Source organism: Metopolophium dirhodum, chromosome 7 (genome assembly GCF_019925205.1).
Source record: "Metopolophium dirhodum isolate CAU chromosome 7, ASM1992520v1, whole genome shotgun sequence".
NCBI lineage: Eukaryota > Metazoa > Arthropoda > Insecta > Hemiptera > Aphididae > Metopolophium > Metopolophium dirhodum.
In genome coordinates this window covers 22,816,850-22,829,544 of record NC_083566.1, presented here as the reverse complement: position 1 = coordinate 22,829,544, position 12,695 = coordinate 22,816,850, and the positions used below count along the sequence as shown (strand labels likewise).

General features: G+C 27.1%; 1 protein-coding gene across 1 annotated transcript; it reads right to left on the bottom strand.

Annotated features, from left to right (window-relative positions):
- Positions 1-483: 483 nt before the first annotated feature.
- LOC132949123 (uncharacterized) lies at positions 484-3,412 on the bottom strand. The gene is made up of 4 exons (XM_061019905.1): positions 3,289-3,412; positions 1,783-2,066; positions 1,086-1,507; positions 484-1,022 (listed from the first exon to the last, which is right to left on the bottom strand). The coding sequence occupies exons 2-4, from the start codon at positions 2,013-2,015 to the stop codon at positions 484-486; spliced, it is 1,194 nt and encodes a 397-aa protein (XP_060875888.1). The 5' UTR covers positions 2,016-2,066; positions 3,289-3,412.
- Positions 3,413-12,695: the final 9,283 nt, after the last annotated feature.

The following is a 12,695-nucleotide window of genomic DNA, read 5'->3' as shown; positions in this document are numbered from 1 at the left end:
ATTTTATTATATCCAAATAAATAATTAGATTAAATATTTTTTTTTAATGAAACTTGTTTATTCACCTGAGAAGATAAATATTAACATAAACAACACTTAATATAGAGGAAAAATTAATATAATATTTAATTTGTCTGTGTATTTAGTATTTCTTATACAAAAATATAGGTACCATTTAACATACTATTATAAATATTTCAAAATGATTTTATACAAAAAAAAAATAATAAAATGATCGGTTTTTACCGATTTATCTAAATGGAAATTGTATGAGTTTTCCCAGAAAAACCATATATGAACAAATTTTTAATTCATATATTTCCAAAACTAAAGCACTTTCGAAAAGTTTTAAGTAGGATCTGATAATTTAACAGGATTAAAACTCCGTTCAATGAGTAAATTTAAGTGGTTAGTTGTAGTCAGTAGTACTTTAAACAGTGTTTTTTTTTTATTTTGTTGTGCGGATAGTTGTTTAACTTGAATTCAATTAAGTGGACTTGATAAAGCACTTATAGTAGAACTATTTGTTTCAGTTGCACTGGTAGATGCCGGAGTGAATTTGCCAAAATAAGCAGGACCTAATATCATATTATATTTTATTATCCTTCCTGGAATTGAAAGTAAACCGGCCATGAATTTTGGTGAAATCATTGATACTATTATTGGTAATAACGGTAAAATAAATAGTGGTATCACAACAAATTTAGAAAATAACAATATATTAAAAATTGAAATAATTTTAAATAAGACAAGTATCAGGAGTAGCTTAAGTTTAAATAGAAAAAAAAATAATATCTTTATGAAACCCACTAATTTTATTTTAACTACTCCCAGTTTAATAAATGCCAATAATAAACCGACTCTTCGCCAATTTAAATTGCTCAGTTTAATGCTATATTGCTCTGAACTTGGTGTGGGAATTTTTACATTCATAATATTTGATGATTCAGGATTTGTGGAGGATTCGGGGAATATTATTACTTGAGGATTTGTATTTGGCACTGCAGGATTTGTACTTGGTACTGTAGGATTTGTACTTGGTAATGTAGGATTTCTACTTGGTACTGTAGGATTTGTATTTGGACCTGAAACTAATATTGACATTTCACCATTTGGAAATACCAGTGGACCGGTTCCATAGTAAATTCCAATAGATGGTGCATAATAAGTATTTAATTCAGGAACCATTGACCCTTGTCTAGTTAAAAGGTCAAGCCTATCTTCATCATATTCACTAGGGGAATTGAGTACTTCTATTTCGAAGGAAGGTGTACTCAAACCACCAACACTTTCTATTATTTCCGACGAGGTTAGATTTGAAATAAATAACTGTTCTGGCTTAAATAACGGGGTCCATCTATTTTCCTCATTTGGATTTTCAATTTCTTCTAAGTCACTCACATCGTGTATTGAATCTTGTAGATTTTCTGAAAAGTTTTTTTTTGATTTCAATGAAACTATGTGTGTAGAAGATTGGTCGTTCTTATAAATTTGACTATAATTTGGGCTGCAATAAAATTAAACAATTAATATTATTTTTTATAAATATTGAAGTATAATAAATATAATTTTAAAAATAAACATTTATATAACAGACAATTTTTCATTTCATACTCGTCAGCTTTGCTCAGTCGACATAAAAAAAATAATATGATAAAAGTCATATATGACCAGTGAATAACTTTAAAATCTTGTGTTAAAAATTAACAATTTATAATATAAATAATTGGATAAATCACTTTAATGGATAGCCGGAAGCCTTGTATAGCGAATCGTACCTACCCGTTGTCAGTCGGACTTGCGGTCCACGTGTCGTCGACCTCCAGACTGCGCCTATAGTGCTGGTCGACTGGATGTAGGATTTTCATTGGCATTTCGGCGAGGGTGAACATCGGCGGGGCTCTCACACCAAAAGCTATTGAATGCCGCCCGGAGTCGTATTCATTCGACGGTTGTTCTACCAACAAAACGCATGGTAATGTCAACGCGACTGTTACCATGACCATGGTTGACATAATGTTGTTCAAATAAATCGGGGTGCAGGTTGAGTGGAACAGTCAACGTTTCTGGACATGTAGACAAACAAATCAGGTCATCTCATACACCGGAAGTGATATGCGCAGACGATTGATGAAATATATATCTACACTATATAATATTATCTAATATAATATAGATTATAGATGATTATTATACATATGTATCACCGTGGATATTATAGGAAATTTCCTATACATTATAAAAAATATAGTAGAATAGACCTTTGGCGTTATGAAAATATTGTGTTTTCTATATATGTTAAGTACGGTACCAACATATAATATGCTGTACGTAATATAGTATTATACTATTATGTATATTGTAGATACCTAATACTATGCAGTATTGTATTTAATAGGTTATGTATTATAAAAAAAAAACGTTTGCGCTCATCAAAAACTAACCTCCAATTTTAAAGTGTTGCTAATAGATAGCAAAAGGATGAACATTTCATAAAAGAAATATTTATTTTGGTATTATAAGATAAATTATACACTATGACAGTTTATTCTTTATTCTTTAAACTGAGATTTTTGACGGTTTCAAATTTTAAGATATTAATATATATTTTGTGTGTATACATTAATTAAACGATAAATAAATACTTTAAGAAAAAAAATCATATATTTTTAAAACGTAATTTACAAATTCTTGTAGTTACCTAAAACTTTTACTATATTCTATCATGATTATACAGTGAGAGTGGATGAATTAAATATAAAATTACCGTTTTAATTCAATATACTTTAATTATGCACACAATATATTTATTATTTATGTATTCACATACATTTTAGTTCATTAATGAACAATACACATTAAACTTTGGTATTTATTTATAGAAACAAATTTTTAAGATCTAAAAATAATTAATATTAAATTTGATAGGTAATAGCACCTTTTGGTTATAGGTATATCATATTAATATATTTTGTATATATACATATATACTTACCTACCAAGATAATATTTTAATGTATAATAACAAATAAAAATAATTACTAAAAACTATTGAGTATTAGGTATGCGTAATTAGACTAATAATTTATAAATATATTATGTGAGAATTAGTGAATAGTGAATAATAATTATTTAACCAATAGTTTAACATTATGTTCAATAAAACAAGTATGTAGCCAAATATGTACTAGTTTTAATAAAATGATAACAATGATAAACATTCATATAACTTTGTATAAATATAATCAGAATTGCTTGTATAAAAAAATAATTAACCTATTTACTCACGTCATTATTGTTTATTTACCAATGAATATCTTGCCATATTTTGATATAATGTTGTAGATGTCAAATAAAATGATACACATACCATCGGGAATACAATATAGTGCCTACTATAATGATGTGTTTCAATGTCCTTCCTGAAAATCCATACGACTGAAATAGCGTACAATAACGTGAGATTACACATAATGATATCATTAGTCCATTCAATGACCCTCACCTGAGTACTATTTCCGCTTTGTACTTAACTAATAATAATTTCACGCCATTACAAAATATGTTGCTAAAAAATAAATTTGGTAAATTATTATAAGCGGTTTACGTACAACATATTATTATTATATTCACAGCAATAAACTGAACCGTCCGTTTTATCTACTGTTATTATATTATGTAAATATATGATGATATTCTCAACCATAATAGTTATGGTTTGATTTTAATAAAATAAGTTACAACTGTTTATGTGATTACGATTCAAAAATATACACAAATAATATCCCTACAGTACATAATACGTTCTTGGTTAGCATTGTGTATGTAGTGTAAGCGAGGAGAAGACTATTAAACAAAATATGAAATTGAATAATAATTAATGTACGATGTAAATGGTACTTTATTAGTAGGTATGAAATATAAAATATGTAATTCACACTGTCACTTGGAATGATTAGTGTCCACTGTCCAGTACTTTAGCTTGTAAGTTTCTACCTGTAGTGGTGGGGGGGGGGGGTCGTTGTCACGGACAGGTAGTTTTCATTGGACGTCATACCAATAGCCAAGTAATCACGGCCTTTGATCCCGTGTGATGTCGAGCCGGCTTGACATCATCGTCCCACCACTCCCGTAATCAAGTAATACGGGAGAGACGATGGAGTAGCGCTGATTGATTCCCTACTCATGGTTATGAGATTTCACCGATAGATTCATCAGTACTAGCCAAATATTTAACACATTTTATAATAATATTATAGAATTCTGTCTCATTCGTTTTGAACCACTTTTTCATATACTAAGATACATAGGTATTGCATTGAATTCAAATTCACCGAACCTGTACAGTGATCTAATCAAGGTATACTGTTAGTACAAATTCCCAGGATTTTTATTTTTTTTTAGAAGGTTGACTAGGTAACGATGAATATGTAGGGGTAAAGTACACGATTTATAATATGTATCAGTAGAACAATTTAATTTGTATTAAAAACTTTAAAATGTTTAAACCACTTATCCACATATTATATTTTCTTGATTATTTTGCTATTTTGTTGTAAATATTACATTGTACCTATGTATGCGATACGTTACACTATTTATTAAAATTATTTTAGGTTACATATTATTATACATTTATACTGTACTGATAAATCAATTTTAATGAACATTTTCAGGTAGCGGTTCGTATAAATCCGACAGTCTTATTCTAAGTAAGCTTGCAACATGTTGTATATTATGTATATAGGTATGTTGTAGGCAAGTATATATGTAAATATATCAACTATCTATTTATAACATAATAGAGCTTTTATATTATTTGCTGTTGCATCACTGCAGATAGAAACCTGATGATATCTGTAAAGTTTGGTAGGTAGTAGGTACTGACCTCTTATTTCGTTTTTTTTTTATATTTTGGTATTGACGTCAATATTTTAAACCATGTTAAACCTAATTTCATTATAATAATATGTTTTAGAAATTAATAGAGAAATATTAAATATTGAAGTGACATTCTGTTTTATTAGTAAGAAGATATTTTCAAAATATATATATAATTATAAAAAATAAATATAAAAGTTGGTGTAAGTACCCAACATATTATATTGACATCAAATCGTAATCATATGAAATCTATTTATTTTACCGTGAATTTAATTTTAACTCTTCATTTTTTTTGGATATTTTAAATAAAATTGAAAAATATTTATATGAATAACATACAAAAGATTATTTTCAGTTCTTAGAAATTACAATTACACATTATATAATCATAATATCATGAAAATGTTAAATTTTAAAAAAATTATTTGAGTTTAAATATATAGTAACTGTATTTTGAAAATTACACAACATTTATTTATTATTACTTTTTTATAGGTCTAGAGCCTAGCAACCATGGCCATAAGCTATTGTAGGGGTTACGGCTGGTAGTTTTGGAACGGTTGGTATGGTTGGTACGATTGGTTGGCAACATGTGTAAGTGGAAAGGTTTTTGCAACTATCTACTCAGGTGGTCACCCATCCGGGAACTAGTAGCAGCAGCCGTTGCTTACTCTCAATCACGTTGCATGGTTTATTTTAACCACTGCGCCGCGTGGAGCCACACAACATTTATGTCATACATTAATTCAGTACATTTTTTCTTCTATATTATACAAATCATATAATTTATTTATCTTATAAAAATAAAGTTATGATAAAAACAACAATTATTTTTTTCAGTTCTTAATGTTATCACTGTTATAACGTTCTAAGCACCATTCTGCCCAATTATCTGGAGTCAATGACGTCTTGATAGTCTCAATTTCATTGTTTACAAAATTATACGTTTATTTTTTTCATCAAATTGAGTGATATTAATTTAACTATAGTTTGTTTCAAATTATTAAAAGTATATGATGACCCTATGACCCACTGGTAGAAAATCACTACTTTAAGCTTATAGGTACTATCATCAAATCAATCAACCTTATAAAAAATCTGAAATAAAGAATATTTTTAGAAGTTTTTATTTGTAATATTTAAATTTTTAAACTCAAAAGATCGAAATTGTGTTTTCTATTTTGGTAATGTATTTTATATAGTTCACTATGACGATTTCCAATGACTGCTTAATTCATTAAGTATATCTTATTGTACTACCTATTAATGTAAATGGAGTTTAAAATAAATTATTTATTTAAACCTAATGCTTGTTCTTACATACATTTTTTTTTAACATTTATTGGATAATATACAATTTTTAATGGTATTTTCAATAAGCATATATGTGAAAAATAAAAATGTATATACAAGACGTGGAGACGTGAAGAGAGAAATCATTCAGCAGTAACACTTAGAACATAAAAATTAAAAATAAAGCAAAACCAAATAATCATGGTTTTAGTGGTCACAGGGTCACTCTAGCAAAAAAAATCATTATGCCCAAGCCATAATCAGAAATAGTATTGGTAATATTTATGGAAAATACCTGTACCTATGTCAATTTTTTTATATTAACATTTACAACATTTGTGAAATTAGTATTTAATATTTATATATAACTTTGTCTTTCGTTTAAAATACCTATTGATTATTTATAATCACTTATAATATATATATATATTTATTTATTTTTAACTGAAACGCATACTCACATCACTGATACATAAAATTAGTATCCGTCCAAAGTATCATAATTTATCATAGGATATCATCATATATCAGACGAGATACTCGTTTCGATATGATAATATCACGCATTCAAAAAGTCATCTAAGTAGCAATTTAGGTAACGTTGGACTTTTAGAGCTAATATTTGGATATTTACTTACTCTTTGCAGGAATACTTACATCGAGTTACTGATTCGTTATACTACACGTATATTTGGTTGTATTTTATCACCCCCCCCCCCCCCTAGTTACTAATAGGCGTATATATTGTTATTATATATTTAACTCCATACCTAATAAAAAATAATTACACATGTACTGTTACAAATTATTTGATGCGTACAGAAAATTATTTTAAATGTTCTATATTTAGTTATTATTCTTTCCGACCTAGTAGATAGGTACCCATTTTATTTACTGTCTTGTATGGGCGTAATATTAAACAAAACTATCTCGCATAGTTCAATATTCATTGGGAAATATTTAAAGCCTACCATATCTGAAAAACATACACTGATACATTTTGTTTTAATCACAAACTTGTTTTTTGTAAATAACAGTGATCAATTTGCCTCAATTCTAAATCAATAGTTATAATATATGAATATATGATTTGGATGGGTAAAAGTCTTTAAATTAAACATAAAGTTTAAAAACATCAATAATAATCAAACTTCAATAATTTAAAATTATTTTGTACCTACTTTCAAATAGTATATCATAATTCATATGAAAGGTGGGTAAGTGGATGTCGCTCTGCTGTACAGTAGGTTACAAGTGGGTCACTGTAATGGATGGTGTTAAATTTGAATTCAATGATATAATATCATTGTATAAGAAAAACGATTCTGAGTGAAAACGGTCAGTCAGACTATGATATTACCAAGTATATTTGATGATATTATTGTGAATAAAGTAATTTATATATAACCTATTTACGTGGAGCTTTGTTTTCAATTTTAAATCCTTAGCTACAAAAGTTGAACATTTTATAAATTTTTTACTACAAAATATTTATTAAATTTTAAATTTGATAAATGTTGTCAAAATTTGAACTTTAAATGCTTACAAAAAAAATTGTGTCTATGTATTTTTAATTTTTTTCAACTGTTATTAGAACGATATATCAGGAGCCTTATATTAAATTTTCACGCTTTTTTACCCAACTAATAAAATTGTATTGATATTTATAGAAAAAAAACTAAAAAAATTTAAAACTGACAATGATCGTAAACAGCTCAAAAAGAGTCAAATTATTTTCAAATATAAACATTCAGTGAAATTTTCAAGTATCTACAGTCATACGTTTTTTAATTACAACAAAATAAGAAAACCGTTACACGAGAAATCGAGTGAATAAAAATGTTTGTACAAATATGAATTTCAAACGCTCATAAAAATTTAAATTGACTTTCTTGTTGACATTTTTTTTGTTGATAAAGGTAGATAAAATTATGGATAATCTTGTATTAAATTTTCAAATCTTAAATTTAAAAAAAAAAATATTTATGAATTCTCAACTCAAAATAATTTGCTAATTTTCGTGATTTTTCCGTATTTTGTCAATATTTGAACTTTAAATGCTTATAAATAAAAACTGTGATTAAGGATTTTTAATATTTTTCAAATATTATTGTTACAATATAGTAGGAGCCTTGTATTAAATTTTCAAACTTTTTTACCCAACAAATAAAATTTTATTGATATTTGTAGAAAAAAAACTAAAAAAATGGAAACTGAAAATGTCCGTAAACAGCTCAAAATAAGACGTACATTTCACCAGCCCCCCCAAATATAATTTTTGACATTTTTTTTTTGCTAAACATTAGTGTGCCATTAGTGTGAATTTGTGTGACTATTTTCAGAATTTGTGCGATACTGGTTTAACCGTAAATTCAAAAATATATATGGGGGGCTGTAGAAATGTAGAGAATACAAATATTACGCTAATATTATGTTTAATAAATTCAAATACCTACACAAAACCAATCCTTACAGCTTTAATATAACACTATAATTACCTATGTGCCTTGCGAAAATATTAGACGAATCCAGGTTGAATAAACCTACAAACAAAATAATGCATACCAGGCCAAGCATTGATGTTCTTAGATTTATATCGGAAAAACAATGTTGAGAGCAAGGCGCGCATAGCCGATATAAGAGGTCGCAGTGGATCGGGCACACATTACTTTACTCTGGCACAGGCCCATATAATTATTTTTACTAAGTATCAAGAAAGTATTTATGAATTCATTATTTTAATTGTAAATAACAAAATTAATTTAGCTTAAATTAAAAAGATTAATTACATAGGTACATAATTTTAGAAACCTTATTTTGATTCATTGATATAATATTGTGTTGTCTATAGTTTGTACATTTACATATTTAAATTTAATAAGACCTACCACAACGATTTGTTAAAAAAAAATTTAAAAAAATCGTATTTAAAATTATAATTAAAGTACAATAATGTGATATTATTTTCTAAACAAGCATGCAATATATAAAAGGTCTTATTTTATATCTGAATACATTAAGTAATATTGGTGATGACTGAATATGAAAATTTTTGATTTAGATCCAATGTTAAAATTTAATATTTCGACTTACCTGGAAGACAGCGCAAAAATTTATGGTGGCAAAAGAAAAATTTGCAAATTGTAATTTTTTCCACAATTGGGGGGGGGCTGGGGAAATGCTCAAAATTTTCAGAGTACAACAGGTGTCGCACGAATTCTGGTTGTTGTCGCACAAATTCACACTAATGACGCACTAATGTTTGGCAAAAGAAAATTTTGAAAATTGTAATTTTTTCCATGAGGGGGGCTGGGGAAATGCTCAAAATGGAAAAACGATTTTTCCGAGTATAACGGGTGTCGCACGAATTCTGGTTGTTGTCGCACAAATTCACACTAATGACGCACTAATGTTTGGCAAAAGAAAATTTTGAAAATTGTAATTTTTTCTATGAGGGGGGGCTGGGGAACATTTCTACAGTCCCCCATATATATTTTTGAATTTACGGTTAAACCAGTATCGCACAAATTCTGAAAATAGTCACACAAATTCACACTAATGGCACACTAATGTTTAGCAAAAAAAAAATGTCAAAAATTATATTTGGGGGGGCTGGTGAAATGTACGTCAAAATATGTCAAAATATTTGGAAATTGTTATGGTGTATAGACAATTCTAGTATAAACATTCAGTCAACATTACCTGTCATTTTCATCTACGGTCATTTGTTTTAGAGTTACACCAAAAACCAAAATCGATTTTCTCAAAAACAGATTTTGCGTAAAAATTCCCGTTTTTCCTTAATTTTTCTTTTGTTTTTCATGTCGTTTTTGAAAACTACTGGGAAATTTTTACTTTTGACCCCCCAAAGTACCGACTAGATTCACTTTCCTATTAGAAAAGTTACTGTTGAAGAAAATCCAAGCACTTTTACTGTCCTAAAAGGTGATGACAGACACAAAAAAAAAATTTTAAAAAACACACTTCATTGTAAAATCAATACATTCATCGCTTCGCTCAGAATCTAAAATCTACTCCATACAACATTTGAAGTTTCAAGTTATTATTACTAATCTTTATGTCATACATTAAAATGAAACAAAGTAACCCTAGCAATATATTTTTTGTAGGTTTTAAATTCTAACTATAATGACATTGTTATTTTATAATGATTATTAAATGATACAATAGTACAATTGGTTGAAAAATACAAACTTTGAATATAAATATGACTATACGCTATATCAAAGCCATTATCAGCTATTTCACAAGCCGACCGCGTATGTGACATTTGTAACATACCTAATGCATACTATATGGTGACGAGGCTATGAGTAGAAATTGTAGGATTAAAATAAAGAGATATTATAAATATTTATTGAATATTTAGGTACTTACGTTAAATGTGTATAAAATATGTTTATAAAATGTATTATCAATCTGTTTCGAATATCGCTACAGTATACAGACATTGCTGATTCTTAATACATTAATATTACATAATATACTGATGTGTATACTATCATAAGTGCAAATTTTTGATATGTTTTTCTAGTCCAAACATTTGTTAGTCCATAGTTAGAACTTAGAAGTTATTTCAACTTATATTATATACTATAGGCCCACATTAGATGTTCATTTGTTAGTGGCATTTTTAAAGTCATGTTTTTCATGTTTTTCACTTTACTTTATTAAAAGATTTTTATCTAACTCGCATTATAGTTATTAATTATTATTTATGCTAAATCACTATTGTATTTATGTGCAAAAGTTACAGGTAATCAAAAACTTCGCAAAATCAGTTTTTAAAAATTATAGATTTGAAATTCAAACGATGGACCGAGATTAATTTTTAAGATATAAGATAGAATAAGAGATGATTCCAAATTTTCTTTTCCAAGCTCATGAGTTTTAGATTCACATTAATCATGATTCATGACTTTGAATTTAAAACTGTATTTCTTTATTTCAGTAATATCAATATAATATTTCCTTTGCATTAAATAATTTTTTTTCAACAGCGGAAACTGAATGCCTGGATATATTTTATTCTAGTCCTAATGGATAATAATAATTATACTAAATACTGGCCCAGCCCCCCCCCCCCCAAGTCATATTTTTTATAAATATAAATATTATATATTAATAACAAATAAACACAATCTAAACTTCTTTTCACATTGTCGCTTTATATAGGTATTAAATAATCAATAATTTATTTATAACATTGATTACCTATACCTACTATTATGACAACATTTTTAGTAAAGTATAATATTTTATTATAATTGTATTTGTGTTGTAAAAAAAGTGTTGCCCCCTCTCCCTGATCTTTGCTCTGGATCCGTGCCTGTATGGACGTTACAGCATAGTATAAGTACTTACGATAATAAAAACTATTAAGGAAACACTTCTTCGACGTTTATATGATAAACCATAATGAAAACTAAAAAGTACCAACAATACGTTTAATAAATAAAGCTATTTGATTGTAGAACGAATGACCAATATTTAATTTCTGAGTTTCACATTCAAATTGAATATTATTAATATATAACTAATTTTGATAATATTACCATAATATGATTAGGGCATTAGAAGCTTAAATAGTTTTATCGGTAAAATATAAAAGAAAAATTATATAATATGAGATATCTATTTATATCTGGATAAAAAATAATAGTACACGTTAGATTCAAAAATAATTCTATTCTTATAATATACAACTAATATTATAAACAATATTTTTTTTTCTTATAGTGGCTATCACTTTGTGGTGAATATCACTGGCTACTGCACATCACAGTTATAATGTTCTATGCAGCATGTTTTCAAAACAATCGGTAGTCAATTAATTAGTAGACATTATATCATTATTTATTTACATCGTTGCATGCACGCTTTGAAATATTATGGTACAAAGTATTTGTTTGGAAAGACGGCCAACACACCATTTAGTATCCTAAAATCAAATAATTCAATCGTTAATATAAACAATATCAAGTATAAAAAGTGTGAATTGAAACTAAATTAAATTACTATATTAATTCTTCAAGTTTGAATATAATTTAAAATTCATAATTAAAGAAATTCATGCCATATATACGATGCAAATATACACATAAGTATGTATAAATATAAATGTATATATATATATATAAATATTCAGTTATCAAGATATAGTTATAGCGTCTAAAAGACTGTGATTTATGCTATGGTGTTTCCGATTATTTTTGCAATTATCTATTTTTTACATAATTCTTTGAAAATAGACATTTTTATGTGTAATTTATCAAAATTCTCCAGCAATTTCTTAATTAAGTTTTGTATTTAAATTACAAAATACAAGCTTAGAATTTCAGTTTTTTAAATGTTAGATTTAATGGAGTGTAGATAATATAAACTAATTATTAACATACTATTTGTAATGTTTTATATGATAATGCAATGTAAAACATTTATTTACACTCACTCATTGATCCATGAGGACATGGTACCATGGTTTCTATCCCAGTTAT